The 24,181-nt window shown below is 27.5% G+C and overlaps 1 protein-coding gene across 8 annotated transcripts in view; it reads left to right on the forward strand.

Moving 5' to 3' along the window:
- LOC136091337 (TNF receptor-associated factor 5-like) overlaps nucleotides 1-24,181 on the forward strand; it is a 103,146-nt gene that overhangs the window by 53,882 nt on the left and 25,083 nt on the right. For 5 of the 8 annotated variants that reach the window (XR_010643912.1, XR_010643910.1, XR_010643913.1 and 2 more), the window contains exons 5-7: nucleotides 886-960; nucleotides 1,048-1,125; nucleotides 14,979-15,095. Coding sequence is in view for 4 of the 8 variants with exons in the window: in XM_065818767.1 (XP_065674839.1) it covers nucleotides 1,048-1,125; nucleotides 14,979-15,095 (195 nt within the window). In the remaining 4 variants the exon portion in view is untranslated. Of the gene's footprint in view, nucleotides 1-872; nucleotides 961-1,047; nucleotides 1,126-14,978; nucleotides 15,096-24,181 lie in introns of all 8 variants that reach the window. The other 3 variants (XR_010643911.1, XM_065818768.1, XM_065818770.1) reach the window with 1 other exon arrangement.

The raw sequence follows: 24,181 nt of genomic DNA on the forward strand, positions 1-24,181 counted from the left end.
TTTCCATCCTGTCATTAATGTTTGTTTCAGCTTTTTGTTGTCGGTCGCTCGTTATTTTTGCGTTCGCACTGATGAGTATCAGAATATTTTCTTCTTGTTGTTTTATAAGCAATACTATATATTTTTTGTACTCCGCAAACATTTCCTTGAACATTCGAATTTCGAATTTCACTAATGGTTACTGCCATATATAATATATAATAGCAACTTGTATTTTTACTTTTAAATTTGTATTATAAAAAAAAAAATTTCTTCGGTCAATAAAACTTTCGCATTTACTTTTACTGTGAACGTGTGTTCACAGTAAAAGTGAATGCGGAAGTATCAACGATGATGATATGATGATCATGATCATGATCATTACTTATTTGATTGAAGTTGTATGAGGTCAATATGTGGTCCTTTTTTTTTCAAGAATGTGCTTAGAAAATAAGGCAAAAGTGATATGACGTAATGTTTGAGAATAAAAGTAAACGTATTTGCATCAAATCATAATTAATAAAATTTTTCAGATTCTAAAATAGTTTTTTTTCTATAAATATGTAGTGAGGAAATATATTTTCTTAAAAATAAAACTAGAAACTAAAATAATTTAAAACTGTTGATGCAATATTGATCATTATTATCTATGATGTTGAAAATGGATATGATTTTAAAGATGATGATTATGGTCATATTCATGATCATGATTATGATCATGGTGATGATGATGATTATGATGATGATCATCATTATCATCATCATCATTACCATCGTCATGATTTATAAGCGTGCTAAAATAAAAGTTGTTTTTATTTAAGTCAAAATTATGTAAAACTAAATTTATTTTGTTTTTGTCAAATATAATAGTTGTTTTGTAAAACTACATTTAGAATCTACATTTAGAGCCACTTGGAAACTTGCGAATGTCTGCCACTATATTGTGTAAATCAATGTGGCATGAAAATTTTGCGTTAAGAGGTTTGATTTATATTCGAAGAAACAGTTTTATATAAAAAATATATTGTTACATTTGGTAAGTAAATTATTTTTCAAATCTATACATAGATGTCACCCCATATCACTGCTAGTTGCGCTAATACAATTGTTCCTTGTCAATACTTTTACATTGGATGTAATTTCAAGGTAAGAAATTAAGTTATTAAAATATAAAAATGTTTAAAAATATCAAACAAAGTATCATCAAAATATCAAGGTGATAAACTTTAACGTTTCTTTGCCTCAACTTTGAGCAATACACTTCTAGAATTAGGTACCGTAAAGATTGTCTTATTGTTTTTTCTTGAAAAATATAAATTTTATATTATGCATTGATAAAAGGTTTAATTATGAAAAAAGCCGTTTTTTAATAAAAAGCAATTCCTTTTTAGTTTCGTTTTTTATATATTAGTCTAATTTGAAATATTTATATAAATTTTGTTAGTATACATTTTATTTTTTTAACTTTCATTACTTAAATTTAAAGAAATTCAAAATATGGAGAAAGAAACACAAAAGTGAAAATATATTTAACAAAAAAAATTGCACACTAGAAACTGATTACAGTTTTGAAACGATCATACCTTGTCAAGTTAAAAAAAATTGTGTTGATATTTATAAAAAAAGAAGGTTACACGGCAGGTCCTATGTTTTTAGTGTTATAGACATTTTAAGTCAATAATTTATCCTTTTGCACCCAACAAATAACTTTAAATGCTCACAACTTTTAAACAAATGTTATTTTTTATGAAAGAAGTTTGAAATCAAACAATGAACTTTAACTTTTGTAAAAATAAAACTGAATTTCAGAAGGTGTTTTAATTGGTCTTGTACTATAAAATAAATCTTGTTTTTTTAATAAAGAATTTACAAACATTTTTGAGTATGAGTAAGGTTGACTACGATCGTTTAAATACAAAAATAAAAGAAGATTTTAATCGTTTTGTTGATGATTTTAGTGATATATTGCAGAACGATGTTATAATAACCGTTTCATGTTTACTTTAACCAACTAATATTTTACAATTATTATATTAATAATTAACAAACAAGATTTTTTAATAGAAAAGTATGAGGAGAGTTGTTTACAGTGCTGAATTTAATATAGGGCTATTTGGGCCAAAACCAACGGCCCAGCGTATTAGGGGGCTCTACATTTAATAGAAAAAAATTTTTAGTCAATTTTCAAAAATAAATAAGTTTTAAACTTTAGCTACTTTAGCTACTTTAAAAAAAGAAAACCCATATTTATAAACAGAAAAAACAAAGTTCATATGCAAAGTTATTTGAAAAAATGTTAATAATTGCTAAATAATATCTAATATTCCAATTAATAATTTGTTATTTGATAGCAATTATTTCCATTATGCTAAATTATTCAAAGCAATAATTTATTATTTTATAACAGTTTAATCCAAATAATATTAACTAATAAGTAAAAAGAAAAAAAATTTTAAAAAGAAAACAAATTAATAGAAATTTTATATTAATACAAAATGACATCGCAACCCCTATAACATTTTAAAGTTACGTTACGTCTTAATCGGTTACAATTGGTAACAAGGTTACATTCTCTAACTTTTAATTTAATATTAAGTAAATAAATTTGATAATGCAGTAAATATTTGTTTTATATTGCCGTATTGCTAAAAACCATCTTTTATTTTATTTTTATTGTAAAATAGCTTCGTCTCAATTGGTTACTTTGTCACGAAAAAAAAAAAAATTCTCAATTCGCAACGTTACGTCTCAATTAGTTTTCTTTTTAACTTTATAAAGTGTAACCAAATAAGACGTAACGTAACGTTAATAAATACAGATTCGAGACGTAACTAAACTACGTGACGTAAATGGATTTTTTTAACGTAACATTATGTCTTAATTGGTTACACTCTAACAAGTATCAAGATAGACGTAAGGTAACGTAAAATAACTTAAATTTGTGACGCGTTAAATTCGCAAATGAATTTTTACTAAATACGTAACATCACGTGCAATATGGTTACAGTAAAAATCATATATATAAGGAATTAGATTGCTTGTGGGTTAGTTTTTTTTTTAAATACTTTTTTTATTACAATGGTCTGGACAAATGCATTCAGGGTATTTACAATATTGTTAATTCAACAAATTTGTTAAATACTGTAATTCATTTATGAGTTATGGTATTCAACGATACATTTCTTAAGACAATAGTAACTAAAAAAAGTTTTAGAAAATTATTTTTTTGTTAAAAAATTCAAATCGCAAAGTTGCAACTTCGCGAATCGAAACGTTGTTTTCGTGACAAATTTGTTATAAAAAAAAATTACAACTAATTTTTTGTATATTGTTAAAAGTTTAAAAAAATACCAGTATGGTTTTTTTTTAACTTATAAATATTAATTAAAAAAAAACCATGACACTTATATAATAAGTGTAAACTAAGACGCAACATAACGTCAAAAAAATTTATAGGTGTTTTAAATGCGTCTCACATTTAGATTATATAAAGTTACATCACGTTTTATTTGATCAAAAGCTTTTAAATTTTTAAGTTTAGAAAATAATCTTTGTTAAATAAAACCCACAAGCAATCCTATGTAATTATTATATATACACTTAATTCTTTTTTACATTAAAAAAATCTCAAATTATTCCTGTTTCTTATAAAAGAGCAAAATCAGTCTGCTAGTGGGCTTGATTTAAAATGAAACTTATTTAAAGTCTTATAAACGGCGTAAATTGTTAATAAATCCGAAGACGACATATTAAAACATTTTTAATACTCAAATTTTTTTGCAACTTTTTTGATTAAAACTTAGATTTCAATGCGGTAGAAAAGTATTATTTTGAGGTACATAATACAATACACAGTTGATGTATGAACACTCCATTGCGTCTGAACATTATATTTATATCTGTAAATGGCGTAAACACGATTTGGGGGAGGGGGGAATCAGGGGTCAATTATAAAAAAAAGAAGAAACTAAACTAAAAAAAGGTAGGTACGTTAAAAGCGCAGGTTCTTTTATTGAGGTGGAGGATACTAAAAAGGGGAAGGGGAAGAAGGATTGAAATAAAAGCGTACGTACTTAATGAACGACTCCTAATTAGAAATACATTTATACATATACAATTACCAATGATAGTTAAAATTATGCTTGAATTTTTCGGCTTTTAAACTAGACATAAGGGGTGTTCAAAAATTTTTTATTATAAAACGAAAATGACAAGAAACCCAATATGGAGCAAATATGAAAAAAATACGATTACAAAAAAAAAGGTTCTAAAAATATTGACATTTACCTTGTGCTCAAGCAGCAAAAAACCCCGGAAAATGCGCTAAATATTTTCTGAAAACAAAATTTCTTATGGGATAATGACCCAAATTTTTATTAGATTGTTATGTATTCCGGTTTTTTCATAAATGTTGTTTAAGTTTAAAAAAAAAGATTTAGGAAAAAAATAACTATGGGCAAATACGCAATAAAGTTTTATTTTTTTGACTAAATTTTGCGAAACTTTATTTTATTTTAAACAACAAATACGAAAAAACCAGAATACACAATAATCTAAAAAAGAAATTGGACCATTATAATTACATTAGCATTTTTTTTTTTTTACAAAATATTGAGATTTACCTTGCGCTCAAAGTCAAATAATTTGGGGACAATTTGGGGCATTATTTGAGGTGTTTTGCCGCTAAATTTATTTATATTTTAAAAAAAAGTTTTACTGTTGTGCTAATGTGATTTCAATAATTATGTAATTGGATAAATGTTTTTTTTTTTTTTTTTTATCGATTCTATTCCTTCAAAGATGTAGATTTTATTTTTATATTTTAAAGATTCTCTGCAGCTAAGATTGCAAAAACGCATTAATCTCCATAAGGTGGCAGAGGTGCTCGGGGATCAATTAAAACGAATGCCAATGCATGCAAAACGCGCAGTAATCAATGCATGCGAAACGCGCATTAATAGGCATACCAAATCGGGCACCAAAGAAGGCTAGTATTGCACCTGAATTTATTGGTAATGATAATTCTGACAGTAACGCCTTTGATGATATTTGCAACGATGATAGTTCGATTACCAAAGACAGTAGTTAAAGGCAAAATGTACACAGAATATATTATTACTATGTTAATTATTTTTTTCGTTATAATAAACTTCTGAATTAAATGCTTTTTTCTAATCGTCATCAATAATTTTTATATGAAATTTGAAATATATATGAGGAGGAGGGAGGAGGGTAATCAGGTGCAATCGATCCCCCTTTATTTGCATATTCTCTTTATTTCAAACAACTTTTAAATGCAAAATTAGGAAAAATTTATATTTACTATTACAATCTGTCTTTTTTCTAAAAATTTTCACGTTACGGGTCCGTATATATATATATATATATATATATATATATATATATATATATATATATATATATATATATACATACACAACACATAAACGACTTATTATTAATGTTAATTACAATATTGTAAATCTAATTACGTTATAACTTTTAATATAAATAAAACGTTTTTAAATTTTTTTTGTTTAATCAGCGTAACACTTCCTTTGTTTTTATTGTCCCACAAGCAAAAACGTGTATATAATGTGAATTTTGACAACTTTTCAAGCCGATAATGAGATTTTAATTACACTACGGTAAGATTTTTTGTTATAATATGATGTGGATATATTTAGTACTTAGGTTTTTGTTTAAGTTTATATGTGATATACATTGTGTGACATGTATCAGTCTCCTCCTACTCCCTGGACGATGGTATACTTTTATTAGGCTATTTAATAATAGGCTTAAAGAGTAAATTGCAGCATTAATGTAGGCCAATAATTAGTTTTTTATTGGCATACTAGATAGTTAAATATCGCCAATTTGAAAGCCGCCGCAGGTGATCATGATCACGTCTTATTAGGTCAAAATGTTACGTATTAATACGCTATTCGTTACATCTCGGATACGTAAAAATTATACTTTTGCACGTAACGTTACGTTACAATGTTACGGATCATTACGTAAAATCTTACGTCTCGGTTACGTAAAAATAACGGACATTTTGCACGTATTGTTACGTTACAATTTTACGTATCATTACGTAAAATCTTTCGTCTCGGTTACGTAAAAATAACGAACATTTTGCACGTAACGTAACGAATCTCGTTTACGTTACAATACGTAATGTAACCTGAAAATGTTATAGGGGGCAAGTAGTAAACGTTTTTTTTTAAAATAAAAACAAACATAATATTTAATAAGTTAAAAAAATAAATATTCCATAAAGAAAAGAATAAAAAATAAATAAAAATAATAAAAAGAAAAGGTTCTAATTACTAGTTTAGTTCCCAGATAGAGCTTGCGTCCATAAATACTTTGCGGTATTTAGCGTGTTTTAGATTATCTTTGTTATTTACAGGTTTTTAAAGCAAATCTGCAAATAGCCATTTTCAAAACAATTGCACATATATGCAATATTCTAACATGACATTTTCAAACACTTAACAATAATGATAAACACGTCAAACTCTAAAACTATATTTGAATACCATGGTGGTCAGCAACCAATTTCTTATTAAGTTTGTTTGAATGTTTTATAGAATATGAGGTAAAGAAAACAGAAAAATTGAAAGACAAAAATAATTGTGGCTGTCTCACCGTGATTGTGGACATGCACCTTCCGATCAAATGTCACCATCCGAGAAATTTTAAAAATAACTACAATGAGTCTTCTCTTAACCGAAGAGTGTTTTTCTATGATCATGCGACTATCTAAAATCAAGGCCTATTAACACACACTAGTCCGAAATGGCTCAAAACTTTAACTTGAGTGTCCGAAGAAACTCTTTGGGGGGAATAAAGTACATATTTTTCCATTTCAAAAAATGCAAAAATTGAAATCAAACTATTTTGTCCAAGAAAGAAAATTGATTTTGAATTTTTTACATTTTATGAAGAAATGCCTGTTGACATAATTATTGAAAAAAATAATTTTGAGTCATTCTAAACTGGAAATCCAAACATTTCTATATGTGGCATATTTGTGTGCTGGAATATTCCATTATAATGTGTATGTAGTTCAGGAAAATCCTTATTTTTTAAAAAAACATTAGTGTACTAAGTGGTAGAAATTTAGTTTGAATATAACAAAAGCATGATATTCATAATATTGAGTCTTTTTTATCACTATTAAGTTAAAATGATAAACACTAAACAATTATATCAATGTGATTTTTATTTGTTTGGAAGAATGAATTCACATTTTTTCTTCCATAAAAATAAAAATCACATTGATTATTTCTTTTCACATTCTACAAATGTTTTCTGTTAAATTTGACCACTGATGCTTCCAATTTCATTCCATATTCTAAGAGATGAGAGGGCCTTTTACATCTAGTCCAATGAACACTGAAGCTGTGATAAATAGAATCAGTTGCTTGTTCACTGTAACGCCCCCAAAGACTCTTTTCGCTGAGTAACAAAGTCTTAAATGTGATAAAAAACAGAATGAACCTTTAGAGTGACATTGACCTTTGTAAGATGAAGATAGGAGCTTTTAAAGCAGTTAATTTCATCAATATAGCTTTCATCCAGTGCATTGCCAAAGCAAGCTGTGACAACAAAATCAAATGCCTGAATACTTTCATGATAAGAAATGTTTCAAAAGCGCAAATTTTCTCAGCAAGTTCTTGTAATACATCAATGTTTTTCAAATGTTTGCAACACTCATTCCCAGCAAATTGACCTCCATGAAAAGGCTGACATTTGATGTGAAGAGCTAATTGCCACTCATCAACCTTTGACAAGTGGTCCTACAGTGCTTTGTAGAGTTGATTAACAACACCCAGGAGATGAAGTCCCATTGGAGGAATAATGTCTAAAACAAGCATTCCATCTTCCACAGAGATAAGGGGATTATGAATGACATTTTTATATTGCTTTGGTTTTTTTAGATCCTTACGAGCATTTTCAAAGGCTTTGAAACACTTTCGTAGTGTTTCAAAAGTGTGAAGATTGCCTTTGAAGGACTGTACAGGATTGTTCTCAGATTTTCATAATTTTCTTGGAACATCTTCAGCAACGGCCACAAAAAAAAGGTTTAACACTACTGTTCTTTCCGAAAAGTCAATCACTTTCTTCTAGGTTGACAGAGTGGTTGAGATCATAGATCCTCCTGAATTCAGAGGGTGATTTTAGGAAAACCTTTACCTCCATCTATGTTAAGTTTTACTTTAGGATCAGTAAAAACTTCTCTTCAAAATTTTGTCTGTAAATGCAAAGAGTTCTTTGCAGTGGACCACTGTTTGATGACTGGTTTTATTCTGATCATGATGAACATCAACTATTGTTTGGGTGAAGTGATCAGAAAGCTGTTTACCAAGTTAAGAGAATTTCACACAAAATTTGGTTTTATTTATTTTAGATTTTGACACTTGATTGAGAGTTTAAGCAAGTTTTATAATTCCTGTATTTGACAATCCGCTTTTATATTGCACATGCACCTAAATCTTGGGCAGTCAACTCAGATTCTTTTTTGAAGAGTTCCTTCCTACATACAGGGCCTAAAAACGTAGTAGAAATAAGAAAAATAAAAAAGCCCATTATATGTAGAATTTTCTTTTACTTTTCATTAATTTGGTACAAAGGTAAGTATTATTGTATTCCTTTAAACAAAGACTTGTCCATGGGAGGTTGATAAAAAATCATAATATTAGTTTTTTTGTTTAAATTCACAAGTGAAATTACAAATATATCTGTATTATAAAAAGTAAAATAAATTTTTTTAAACAATTGTTATAGGCAATGGTCTTCCACCCCCAGATCTTCTTATTTTCATGGTTCTATGGGGAGATGCATCTTTTGAAAGAATTACAGATGACGCAATCTGCTCTCCAACCTTCAAGTCTTTAGATGCAAGCAGCTTCATATTCTCCCTGAAGTAAATTTACTGCAAGTGTGTGTGGAAAACCTCTTCTAATGATTGTTAAGCAGTTTGAACATCTTTTCTCAGATTTTGATGATGATGATGATAATGATGGAATGCTTGATTTTTTCAAGGGGTGTCTCTCATTTAGCTTGAGGCAACCAGTTTTGCGAATGAGCCAATCATTGTCCTGGCGCCTTGTTGAGGAACGGGTTTCAATTTGGTCAAAATTAAAAAGACTTGAAAGTGTCACATTTTTGCCATTGTGCCTTTGTTGAAGATTAACTCTGCAACGATCACAAACTCCCAAGGGAACCCTTTGATCGGCAAAATCAATTTCATCAGAAAATATTTCTTTGACTTGTTCAATCAAGAAGGAGGTTAAATTTTTTCAAACTGTCTCACACAAAGAAAACAAACAGTTTTTCTGCAATCATCGTGGCATTTAGCTGAGTTAGGCATTTTTAATAAAATGACTTGATTTGACACAATTTATACACCAAAGCAACAAAGGACCAATGCCTTTTTCCTAAAAAAGAGAAAAAAACATTTTGCCTTATTGCCACCCTTAGTATGGCATTGCGCAAACTACAAATTTAGCATTTTTAGCATAATTCAAAAAGCATTATTTCTGTCCTGTTATAATTACTTATACTTTGAACTTACAAATGAGGTGTTTAGAAATATACATTGAAAATTCAGGATCTTCGAATATTACCATTGTTATACTAGATTTTTTAGGAATGAGTGAAAATCTAAATAAAAAGAAAGATTTTTATAAACTTTTAAACCCAATAACATAAAAGTTAATTTCCAAACATTCAAATATGCTACATATAGAAACATTTGGATGATATTCCCAGTTTAGAATGAGTCAAAATCATTTTTTTTAATAATTATGTCAACCGGCATATAATCTTCATAAAATGTAAAAAATTTAAAATCAATTTTATTTCTTGGACAAAGTAGTTTGATTTCAATTTTTGCATTTTTCGAAATTGGAACATGTGTACTTTAATCCCCTGAAAGGGTTTCTTCGGAAATTTAAGTTTAAGTTTTGAGTCATTTTGGACTAGTGTGAACAGCATAGTTCGTAATGAAAAATGGAGGCCAATTAGTTCAGAAATTCTTTTAAAAATTTGTTTGTGCAGATTTACTTAATTTTGGAAACTATAAACTATTTCCTAAAAGAGAACTTATTACGCCTTTAAAGTGTAGACTGTGACTGATTATTCTAATAATCATTTAACTGACACAAAAAAATGTGCTGTTTACAGATTACCAAAGGATCCAGAAGAATGCAAAAGGTGGCTATGTGCTTTTCCAGAATGTACAAGCTGATCAAAATTTACAGCCACGGACAGTTTGTACTATATAGTATATATTAGTATTAACATGTATACATTAGTATTAACATGAAAAAACAATTATATACTGAAGATAATAGTGTTATATGAATTCGATGAAAAAAACTAGTCTTTAATCAACTGAATTTTACTGTGGTCTACCAAGGTAATATTAATGTTAAAGTTATTATCTTATAAAATTGTTTTAAAAAATAGATTTATTGATTTTATTAATTGCATTTTTTATTAGGTTTATGCTAAATCTTTTTTCTAATTTAAAATATAAGACGTATCATTATGTATTCTTATTTTGTGTAACAAGTTTGTAAAAAGACCATGTATTTATTTTGAAGAAAAGATTGAGTTAGTTTAAAGCTACAATATATTTTGACTAATATTTAATTCGAGAAAAAATAATTTTCAATAAACTTTTATGAAAATCACAAATATTGCTGCTATATTCGATTTTACAGACACTATTGTTTGTGCTTTTCAAGATTTTTCTGCTTTAAGAGCACTTTACAAACAAATAAGAAATGATTACCAGCTTTCCGATGTTCATACTCTAAAAAAATTGACATCAAGAAACTGACACTTTTAAATTAAATAATGACGACTTTGCTCTTTGTGTACTTAGCTTATTCGACTTTGTTCTTTGTATTTTAAGTCGGAGAATTTTTTGGAAAATCTGTTAATCAACAAGAAAAATATACTAAAATAATATTAGCTGCTATGATAAAATATTATTTTGGTAAACCCACTTTTAATGTTTGCAAATTCCAATATAATGCCTTGACGATTTAGTTTCATTCTAAAAATGTTTTGATTTTTAGTATGAAGTTGCTATTTCTATACTTAGATCATTTTTAAATGCAAACGGAATCTGTATTGCAAATCTATATGACAATAATAACACCAATGATAAGTTTTTCTCTCTTTTTAAAACTGTTGTAGAAAAAAAATTGTTGACCAAAACTAACTCTTTTTTTACTTTATGATTATGTTCATGTTTAAGAAAATATAATTTGTACTTGAATTACTGAAAAAACTCAATTAAATACAATTTAAGGGCAATGGTAGTCATTTGAATTTAAAAATATGACCTTAAGAAACTACATTGCTAAGAAAGAAAAATACTTTGTAATCACAAATTTGGTGATTACAAAAGGTTCAGAGATCCGTTGAACTTTGTCATTGAGTTACCAGATGACCCTTTTCCGTAATAACTACTTTCTCTATCAAAGATGTGAGAAAATATAAACTACCATATTTGAAAAAAAAGAAACAAAACACTGACTTTTGAAACATCGACAGCAATAGTCAATATATTAAAGGGTTAGTTGAATTAGCAAAATATTTGTTACGTACATCACACAAATTTATAAAGCTAGGTGAAAAGAAATTTTGTAGCTTATTTTTACATCTAACTCTATTCAAAGTAATACTCTATGTAATATGATTAAACTTTCTGAACTTTATAATAGTCATTGTTGCATACACTGTCGAGGCAATTGATGCAAAAAAAAAGTAAAGTATTTTAATGTTTTAAAACATTAGAATTTAGTTAAACTATTAAAATGGCTTCAGTATGAATTGTTAGTTCCCTTAAATTGAAGAAGATGAAAAAGGTAAGAAGATCATGAGACTAAGACATATTCGTATTGTAGTGAGTATAGTGCTAACCAGTTGGGTTTGACAAACCCAACTGACATTTTATGTTAACTGGCTTTCTTTTGTTAGTTATTTTATATTGCACCGAATCTGACTTTACCAATTTTTTCACATTCCCTCTCTTACTATTTTCAATCAATTGATAATTTTTATTTTTTAAGTTATTTTAAAAATAATATGCATTGTATGAAAAGTTATAACATCTTATCAAAGTGTTTTAAAATAATTACTCAATGCTAAACACTCCAAGTTATTCAAAGAAGCCAGCTTGAAAGATTTTAAAATTGAGTAACTTGATACAAAAATGTTTTGTTTTTTGATTTTTGAAGATCTTTTGATTAAATTATGTTTTATCAAAATCTTTTATATTAAATCCCGTTAAATAAATATAAAATTGTTCTGCCTTTAGTAATTTTATTTAAATATAAATTAATTGATTTTTTAAACTTGTTTAATAAATAAAAAATTAGTCAAAATAAAATGTTAAATCGGTTTTTGTGTTGTAAGCGTTTTACCTTATATACTTAATATATATAATATAATAAATATATAGTTAAAATATATTAGAAACGTTAGGAATTTATAGTTGAACGCATGGCAAGAGAATTTAGCTTGTAGAAACAAGATAGATAGTGATACTTTGTAAGAAAATGCAAAAAAAATTCGGTGAGAAATTTTAGACCATATTATAGAACAATATTGTAAAGAACTGTTTTATTCATATTGGTTACTCAAACATATTGATAAGCAAGCAAAAAAAATACTAGTTTCACAAAACCTTCAGCTGATATGGGTATACAAAGGTAGTGGTATCTTGCCCCGTTAAGCATTGGTGCAGTAAAAAAGAAAAGGGCTCCTTTTCCAATGCAACAAGGGTTTTATTCTAAAACAACACAACGTTTATACTAAAAGCTAAAGATTTAGGACAGCATTATGAAAAATGATTTAACAACAACAGAACCAACAAAAAAAAAATTCAAAGCTCATAAAGCCGTAGATTATTAATAAATTAAAAAGGAATGTTCAGGGTCAGTTTCCAGCAATTAAGCAAACTAATGAAAGTACACAACTAGTAGCCGCTAGACATTACTAAGAGATTATTTTTCAAATAAAAGCTTTGTTACTTATTTGCATAATGTTTTTCAAGTTTGTTAAATGTTAATGATTCCGTAACTCATAGACTATTTTAATAATAAACCCATGTAAATAATATGAAGATAATAAATAATTCAAATTTTGTGTTACCCTAACATTAATCCTTATAAACTTATAAACTAATAGTTTTTTCTGCATTTATATTTATCTATTTTTATAATTATATTAGTTTATATATAAACTACATAAGTTTATATATATATCTAGTTTTAGTGCTTATGTATAATTATTTGTACTAGTTAATTGACACACAAAAAAATATAGTTGAAGCAAAATGTTTGCATATCCTCCTGTTAACTTTGATACCCGAGGTAACTTTGATAATTCTTTTTGGAATTACTACTTCAGTATTTTTTCTTTAAAATATCTTTGTAATATTATTTTATATATCTTTTCTATTTTCAGTGTTTTGGTTTAAATAAATACATTAATCAAAAGTTTACGAAGATTTGATAAACTCGATTTGAAAGGAAAAAAACGTACTATTGTTGATGAAAATGAAAAATGTTTATAAAAACTGTATAAAAGTGTAAAAAACGTTTTCTAAGCAGCAACAAAATAAAATATTACCATGTTTTTTTATATACCTATAGGTACATACCTATCTATCCGTAATATGAGGATCCACAAGAGGAAGGATGGGAGTCTTGCTTATTGTTCACATTCAGAAACTCAGTTGTTAGCGGCCCTTTAGTGTTGTCAGAAGGGTTTTCTAAAAGCATCTAAAACGTTTAAAATTCCATATAGGACATGGCACAACAGAATGAAAGATAAATATAAAAAAACAAGTTGGACATACAGCTGCACTCTCTTTTGATTGCGAGAATCGCCATTTGAAGACAATAAACGATCATTATGATTGGAAAATGCCTGTTGATGGATTAGATATGCGTTTAAAGGTCAAACATTATTTGGATTGCTCCGGTGTTAAAGATAGGTAGTTTAACAAAAATTTACCAGGGATCAATTAAAAGAATGGAGGAGAATCCTAGAATGTTGGCAAAAAGAAAGTCACATCAAAGGTACAATACCAAAGTCACATTTTTCTGGTTTATTGTTGAAGTTGCAATAAAGAACAAATTTCTTGGACCTGATTTCTTGGCTTTTCGGCTTGCGGAATATCTCCACTTAACGGAGGTGATATCTTGTAAGACTGACAGATGAGAAGCGCGATGTTGTTGTAGAAAAAGTTAAAAAAATCTTTTTGATGCGATTGTTAAGGAAATGCTAAAAAATCAAAAAAAAAAAATTTTTAATTAAAAAATTAAATAAAAAAAATTAAATCCACATGCAAGTATTTAAAAATACAGCAAGTCTAAATTGCGGTGTCGCAACGCGTTAGTTTCTGTGCATTTGTTTGCTATGCTAAATTTGTTTTTCCTTATTTTTAATCAATCTAAAACAAGGCGTCGTTGTTTCACCACACGTTATGTTTTACTGTTATACAAGTGGTCAAAAAAGGATTCAGCTGCAAAAAATATTTATGGCTGCAAGATGAGATTTTAAACTTGCTCATGCCCAATTAATAATTTATAGGTATATTTGATTATTTTACTTATGCATCTTGATATACAGAAGGGCCAAAGAATTTTGAGCCTGGCCTCGGCCTGAGGGGAGAGAAAGAGCATTTAAATAGGAAGTTCACAACTCCATTCTTACCGATGGAGCTAAATATGTCCTGAGCTTGTTATGAACCCTGGATCCTTGCTTGTAAAACAACCCTCTAACCACAACGGCACGACCGCACAAATCCCAAACCCCCGAGCCAGTCTGACCCTGAATCCAAATGTATATTTACAAATGATGTAATCTTAATATCATTCAAGCTTTTATTGATCTGTATAAAATATGTTATTTTTTATCTTTATTTTTATTAATATAGTTGTGTTATATGTTATACTTTGCAGGGAATGAGAAAAGAACAAGATACTCATGTCAATTATTCAACACAAAAACATCTTTCAATGGCAGTATCAAAAGTCGCTGCAAATGAGAAAGAAATTACCATTCTTAAGAATGAAATGGTAAGAAAGTAGTTTCCAAAAAATATTATTTTCATTAAACATAAATTCAAACAAATTGACAACAAAAATATATGCGAAAAACTAACTACTCCTTGCGTCAAGTTATAAAAATCTGTTAATGTATGCTGACCTTTGAAAAGTAAAATATAAATAAGATAAAAGGAAATAAAGAAAATGAAAATGGAATACACAATGAAATTGAAAATAAAAAAACATAGGTTAATAAATTATCTCAACAATATTAATATAATAACAAAAAAGACTGGTGTTTAATGTTTTTGATTTTGTGGATATTTAAAAAAAGAAAACTAAATATATTGTCGTAGTTAGTTTAATGGTTATAACTTCAAAACCAAAAAAAATATTTTAGCTATCTAATAATGGTATAATCAGATTAATTGTCATATGATAAAAAAATAAAATTAAGAACTAAGCTTTCTTGAAAATATATAGTAAAATATTAGAACTTTTTTTTTCATTTGAAAAGCAGGAATGTTAATTTGATTGCAGCATATATGGGATTTCTAAATCTAAAAATATAAAACAAGTTTTCCTGGGTGGTGGCCGTTATTTTAAACAGAAAAGCAACTAAAAATATCAAAACCAATTGAAGCTTTTAGTTTTTCAGCGGAAAAACCGGGACATTCACAGACCTGAATATAGATGAAATTGTATTTTATATTATTCAGAAAAAATATCAAGTTAAATTTTTATTAGTTATTTATTACTAACTCGTATTACGGGCTGCTTACCGCTAGTTTATTATTATTATTTGACAGTTGTTCTGATAACAATATTTGATAGCTAAAACGTTTTTTGTTTGTTGAAGTTAAAACCATTAAATTATTTTCCACAAAAATTATAGGGTTGAGCCACCTATTATCCACAATATTATTAGGTTCCACAATAATAATAGGCTCCACTTTAAATTAATTTCCATAACATTAAAATAGTTTCACGATATTAACAGGGTTGAGCAAAATATCAAAAGTTATTGCACTTGAAAATAAAAATATTTCAAGTGAGAAAAAAATGGAAGCAAAAACAACCATTCTCAAAAATGAAATGGTAAGAAAGTAATTTAAACAAAAAATTCTTTTAAAACAAATAAAAATTTTAAAAAAATATTTAACATAATAACCTATTCGACAAGAAACTACTCACTCATTGCTTTTCTAGCCAAAAAAATCCGTGAATTTATGCTGAGCGTTGAAAACTTAAATAAAATATAGAAAAATAAGGAAAATTAAAATCGAATAATTAATGAAATAGTAAAAACAAAATTGCAAACTAAATTTACTTTTGTTTTAAGTAGTTGATTTTGTGGATATTTAAAAAGGGGACAACTAAATATATATTGTGGAAATTAATGTTATAAAGGTGGCTCAACTCTATTATTATTGTGGAGCCATTTTAATAGTGTGGAAATTAATTTAAGGTGAAGCCTACTAATATTGTGGACCCTATTAATATTGTGGATAATAGCTGGCTCAACCCTATTATTATTGTGGAAAATAATTTAATGGTTTTAATTTCAACAAACAAAAAACCTTTTAGCTATTAAATATTGTTATCAGAATGACTGTCAGATGATAAATAATAAACTAGCAGTAAGCATCTAGTTATAAATAACTAATAGCAATTTAACTTGATATATTTTCTGAAAAATATAAAATACAATTTCATCTATATTCAGGCCTCTGAATGTCCCGTTTTTTCCGCTGAAAAACTAAAAGCTTCAATTGGTTTTGATTTTTAGTTGTTTTTCTGTTTAAAATAACGCCCACTACCCAAGAAAACTTATTTTGTATTTTCAGACTTAGAAATCCCCTAAATGCTTCAATCAATTTAACATTCCTGCTTTTCAAATGAAAAAAAGATTGCTTTTATTAGTCTTGGCATTTAGAAAAGACCACGGAACTTAAGTTATTAGATTCTTTTTCATAACAGCAAGCATTGAAAGCAGCACCAGAGCATTATTTTACATATTTATTATTTTTATTTTAAATAAGTGAGTTTATTAATATAGGGAGCATTATTTAACATATTTGTTATTGTGTTCATGAATAAGTGGCTCGTAAAACATTTCTCAATTATGGTCATTATCAATTATTAGTACCAAAAAATACATAAGAGCTTAGTAATAGCAGAGTGTTCCAATAATGCTCCCCTCTATTAATAAACTTTCGTTAAACAGAGACAGACTGCTCAAAGGCACTGTGTCTTAAAAAAAATTTACAATAAGTCACTATAATCATAACTTAAGTTATTGTTTTAAATGACAATGACAAGAAATATATTTGCACAAAATGCTATAGCACAACTAACCATAAAAAAAAGGCTTTTTAATTTTACCACTAAATAAAATTGTTTATTCTTCAATAGTTTAGAATTTCAAATTTTTCATACCTGTTAAATGATGATTAATGCAGTAAATTTCATATCATATAAGTTTACTAAATTAAAACCATGATACAACAGTAAAGTAAACTAATAAAGCGATAAGAACTAAAAAAAAAGAAATTAATTTTTAGTTTAATTATAATCAGTTATATTAAAAATTCAATTAAAATTGATTCATAAAAAAATGTAGTGACTAATATTAGAACTAATATACATATCAAATCTGAAAGTAGTCTAATTAATAATAGTCGTAAAAATTGATAACAAAAAAGTTATTATAATAATCTTAAACTTATCAGTGGTTGTATCGTAAAATATCTGAAAGTAATAAGAAACAAAAAGTTAAGTATAAAAAAAAATAGATATACGCAAGTTTAAATTTCATTTAAAAAATAAATATTAGCACTTATCTGATGGGTCCAAGAAATTATAATTGGTAATTTTGAAAAAAAAAAGAAAAAAAAATATTTATGTTTTCAATGTTTTTTTAAAGACATAAGTAAATAAAAAACTATAACAAACCCTGGTCTCACGTTATGGTTGTTACCAAGGTTACTTGCATCTTTAAGTAAGGCATCATATTCCATGCTTTGGTTATTTCCAGAAAAGAAAGACACTGATCTTCAATTTTAACATATGAATCAGCAGCATATGAATCAGCAGCATATTGCTAAAATAGTTTCTTGCCATAAATTATTGAGCAGAATTTTTGTCTTACTAAAGGTTCATAGTTGTAAAACTGAGATAACTTAATATGATTTCTAACCAATGTTGCATCTTCATGGTTGCGCACCAATAATGCAATTTTTTGAAAAAATAAGTGAATAAACCGTTGAGTCTAAATTAGCTGATTTTTATATAACTTTTAAATGTCTTAAATTTAAATATAACTGAATATTTTATATAACTTTTAAATGTCCTTTTGGGTAAATGACTTCCCTAAAAGAAAGTGGAGTAGCATCTTCTCCAAGGAATACAACTGCAACTTCACTAACTAGAGTCTGCTAATAATACATTAAGTTATTTAAGTAAAGTTGGTAACTATGTTGTTGCCAAAATTTACTGCTGCAATCGGGTCAGAGGTATGCAGTTGATAATGTTGGAGGAATATCTTGATCTGGCCAAAGATTACGTACACAATAAAAAACATGAACGCATATTTTAAAACATGGCGGCCTATGATTCATTGGCTAAAGTAAATTATAAGTAAATAAAGCAAAATGAAGAAAAGCATTATAATTATATCTAATATATTTAAAAAAAATTGATATTGGAATTACGATAGATATAATTTACTGTAAATAATGCAAAAATAGTGAAAATGGAAGCAAACTACTAATCATCAATAAGACTAGGTTTTTTCAAACCGAAACGAGACCGAGACGAGAAGTTAGTACTTCTCGTGAGACCGCGAACGAGACAAAACGAGAAATTTAACAATTTTTGAAACAAATTTATTAAAATCCAAGTTAAAAAAAAAATGTAATCATGATTTTGACAAATAGACACAAATGACATTTGTCAAATGTAAACAACTTTTTTAAATATTAATTTAGAATTTTTTTGCCAAACTTTTCCAACAAGACAATGTTTTCTCTGATTAAGATGATTTGTTCTAATTTTTCTGGGTGTAAGTTGTGTCTGGATAATCGGACGACATTTCCACCTGAGCTAAAAACTCTCTCTGATTTTGTTGAACTTGCTGGAATAGCTAAAATTTGTCTAGCTAATGAAGAGAGTTCTGGCAATGTATTTGAATGTAATTTCCACCAATCAAAATTCGGAAAGTCTTTTTTGGCATCAGGGAGATATTCATACTGGCACATTTCGCTCAAAATAGGATTCAGTTCAGATATTGGCTCTTGTGTTTCAAGTTTGACGTTTAACTTGCGCTTCAGTTTTGAATTAAGTGACAAATCTGCTGAAAGGACTCTAGCAACAGGTTGGCACTCAACATTATCCTTAACCTGTGAGGCTAACCACTTTTTTGTTGTTTGAAATTTTTTGAAGAGCTTCAAGTGAAGTCCCTTTAAAACAGGATTTAAGTAGTTTGCTGTAGCACTCAATAAATTTCCAGTGTGACAAAGAGGAAATCTTTTCTCAATGCAGCTTTTCAAGTTTTTTGCATACAAGACACCGTAACCATTTTTTCCATCCGTCTCAATAAATTGATCAATTTTTGTTCTGTGATAAAGGCTCAGTTTAGGGTTTGCAATGTCAAACAATTTCTTAAAACCTCTTCCTTCGACTGCTGAAAAGGATGCCAGATCAGTGCAAAAGTAATCCAGCATTGCAGAGTCAGACTGTTTTTGAATGGAATTGCCTTTGTCATATTTGGACTTTGTTTCAAGCATTTCGACCATGGTTCGTTGTTTCTTCTTAGGAGGAGGAAGAAGAGAGTCGTCAGTTTTTTCAGAATACTCAACGTAATCTTGGCTGTGTTTTTTTTTCGAGGTGACGATCAAGTCTGCTTGTGTTTCCATCGTTTGTTTTCAAAGACTTTATGCACGCCTTACATTCAGCACATTCACTTGCTTTTTGAAAATATCTCCAGATTTTGTTTTTTTTTGGTCACATTTTTGATCGTTGAAATGAGGCAAGAATATTTCTATTCAATATGAACAATATGTGTCAAGTTGAATTCCACTGGTAAACTAATGAAAATAAGTCAAAAGTGCACCATTTTATACAAAAAGTTTTTGTATTTAAAATCTAATTAAAAATATTTAAAATCTAATTGAATTTTTTTGATTAGATTTTTTTTTAAATCTAATTAAAAATTTAATTTGTTTTTGTCAAAATTAAGTTTTTAATTAGATTTATGAAAATCACGGAGTCAAAATATTATTTAATTAAAAAAGCAAATTATTTAGCATTTTGTAAATTGCATTATTTAGCATTTTAAAATAATATTTAAGTCTCCTTCTTCTTCTCGCAAGAACTTTCTATTTCTCGTTTCTCACGAGAAGTCCCATTTCTTACAAGAAACGAGAACGAGACGAGATCTCGCTCATGGTTACAAACTTCCTTCGAATTATGGCAACATAAAAAATGTGTTACATTAAGACATTTGGCACAACAATGCTGACAGATCTGGTTCATTTTTCCTAAATAATTAAAATTTCTAATAAATAAATATTCAGACACCTTTTAAAGAAGCATGTCACAACATTTTTTTGACAACTTCCGAGAGAGTTTTTTTGTATTTGTCTATTCCATTATTATTTTTTCTAAGAGAAAATATACATATAGTCTATATTATAGATACAGAGAAATACAAAATATAATGAAATATACGTAAAATTATGCATATAAACTTTCATGTCCACAAACAGCAGTCGTATTTTATTTAACTTTTTGTGTTACATACATAAATAAAATTCCAACTTAAAATAAAACTCAAAAGCAAGCTGTGCAAATACAGTATTGAAAATTTTAAATATAGAATTAATCAGAATCAATTCGACTTCTATAAATGTTTCCTTTTAGTAACCCTTCTAATAATAAAAAACAACGATGAAGTAACTAAAAAGCAATTCAACACTTTCCAATTGCTATAAAAAACAAAACAAAATCTGCATAAAATAATTTCAAAAAGATTAAAGACAAAACTGAACCAAAAAGAAATTGCACAGCATTAAAATTGTCAGTACTGATATAAAAAACTTATTTCCCAGTCATTTTAGTTCTAACTTCTTCCAAAAAAAAGAAAATAAGAAAAAAAAGAAAATGAAATGAAAACAACTAACAACAAACAAACGATTTATTAAATTTTTATTGTAAAATTGAACAATGAACAACATTAAATCTTTTTAAAACTAAAAGTTTATTAGCTTTAATTTGCTTGCTGACCAAGCTTTAAAGGCCGCATGGGATAAAGAAGTGCTTATAGAAAAGCCTAGAAACTACTTTAAAATGATGTAAGACGACTATTTAATAACTGTTAAACTATAGTATTAGCCAAATTCATTCGACGCGGTTCGCACACATACGTTTACGATGTAAGGAAAAAATTAAAAATGGTAGCTTTTCAGTTTAATAAAGTATCAACAAGTGTTCTACATCTTAATATTTATATATTTTCTGGTTAGGTTTTCAAAACGCTTTAATTGTATTTTGTTTCTGCTTTATGCTTTGTAATAGTTTTAATTTAAAAGATTCAAATGGTCTACTCAAATACTGTCGTTTACCAAGATCAGAAAGTGAACAAAAAACCTATATGAAGTTTTAAAACAAGTTTATAAAGAGAGATAAAATACAAACAATTTGCCAGACATTATTATTCAAGTTAAACAATATGAAAAAAGATGCAAAAAAAACTGACTAGCTAAAATAAAACTTGTATCAATCATAAAAACAAATTGATATGCTAAAACAAAAATGCAGTTCAGCAAATAGAAAATTATATTTACAAAAACACATGGTTTCGGAGTGATGCGGATACAAAGGTCAAAAATTAAAAAGCTCTCTAACAATGAGAAATATTTTATGGCTTTCAAACCGTCGAGTACTTTGTACATTAGTATTTTCAGTGTTATTTGGGATATATTAGTGACGCTTTTGTTATTATTTTTAAATGCATTATTTTTTCCTAAAGCATTATTATCATTTGAATTTCTGTGAGTTTATTGATATAGAATTCAATGTTTTCTATTTTACTTTTATCTGTGTGAAATATAACTGCATCAAATATCGACGTATTAAAACAATTAAATTTGATGAAACAAAGGCAGTTCTTTGTGAGTATTTATAATGTAAAAGTTGACAGACAGATGATTTACGTTAAAATTTCAATTTCATTAGTGCAAAATAAACATGTTACAACTAAACAACCATCTTTTTAAGTGTTACTCCAATTTTTAAATAATTAATAATACATCTTTTGAAAAATAGTTTTTCTCTGAAAGAGAATAACTATTTTTAAAAGAAAACAGGAAAGAATATTTTTTGCACTGGAATAAATATTTTTTGCATGTTTTCGTATATTTGTTTCAACTAAAACAAAAAGATAAATAAATTTGTGAAATAAAAGTGTTTACGGTGTAAAAACGAATCATTTATTGGACTGTAAAAAAGATATTTAAAACTATATTTTTATTAAAACTCAATTAAGGTTGCTACTTTTATGGGTTGACTGAACTAAATATTTACCTTATCAGAAGTTTGATAAAAATGAATCTTTAATATACTTCTACCTAATCACCCAGCCCACACAACGTAGAAAAAGTTACGCTTGGTTTCTGTAGCGTGTTTAAAACTATTTAAAACAAAAAGAATAACACGTGCAAAGAACGGTTTCAATCCCATGAAGTCAGCGATTATGAACAACAATTAAAACATTTATGGTTTTACCATTAGTATTTTCACGGAAACGTTGTATTATATTATATTATATTTTCGTGAAGAGTGTGATGCCAGTGGAAAAAGGTACACGGCGTTTAAGTTTGACTCAATAACCTCAAAAAACACGTGTTAAACTCGAGTAAAACTGATTGAGAAATAAATGTATTTTTAGTTCGTTATAGATACGTGTCTATACAGGTTTTCATTCCAAAATAAAATTATACGTGGCGGCTGGGTCGTAATAACTAATACCTAACTTTTTTATATTAACTTTTATTTATTAATTTTTTTTTCTGAAAATTTGGAATCTCTATAAAACCTTTTATCAAAATTAACTCAACTTATAAAATTTGATAGTCACAAGAAAAAAACGACGTACTCTGAGGTCACATTCCATTTCTAAAATAAGAAAAGACTGCTTAACTTTTCAAAAAGTTTTTTAAAAGTCTTCATAAAAACTCTGTTTATGTGCACAATAAACTAAATTCAATATTTAATATGTTGAGTTTAAAGAAAGTTTTTATATATGGTTAAATAAGTAATAAAAATGTCCACATGGTTGTTTTTATTACTTATTTAACTTATTTGTAGTTTTTTTTAACAAAATTAACAAAAATAATCCTCATTGTATCTACATGATATTTAACATTACTTTTTAGACTTAAGTAATTTATAGCTTCAAATATTTATACATTTTTCATTATAAAACGTAACACATTTTTACTATTTTGCTGCTGTATATATTGTTTTTAATTTAGGTTTCTATTACTCATTAAAATTTTTTAAATTGTTTACAAAACCTCAAGTATAACGAAGCTCGGTCTTTTTCCATCAGTCAGATTTTGCATTACTGTCATTATACTTTTTTTTTACTTTTATAAACAAATTAACTTTATTTTCACAATCTACTTGACAAACTAACTTCAAAACTTGAAATTTACTGTTTTAAACACTAGCGTTTGAAGTTGTATCAATTAGAAACACACAAAAACAATTTTTTCATGTAAAATACAAGGGTTGACGATAGTGGGGTGAAAGAGTTGGGTAACACGTATCCCTAACTCTTTCTTTTTTAATTTAATAAAAAACTTATTGACAAATACCAGCTATAACAGGTATGAAAAATTTTGTTTTCTTCTGCATCAATTAAAAATTAAAACCATTTTTCCAACTTTTTAAATTAGCGTCAAAAAACTTGTGAAATACTCGAATTGCAAAACTTTGCTTAGAAAAACTTGGTTGTTACAAAAAAAACAACTAAATTTAGCTCTTAAAAATTTGTCTGCTTGAAGTTTACCTAGCCGACCAGCATACATAGGCACATAAACGTCCTATACACC

The sequence above is a fragment of the Hydra vulgaris genome, chromosome 15, assembly GCF_038396675.1.
Source record: "Hydra vulgaris chromosome 15, alternate assembly HydraT2T_AEP".
NCBI classification, from domain to species: domain Eukaryota; kingdom Metazoa; phylum Cnidaria; class Hydrozoa; order Anthoathecata; family Hydridae; genus Hydra; species Hydra vulgaris.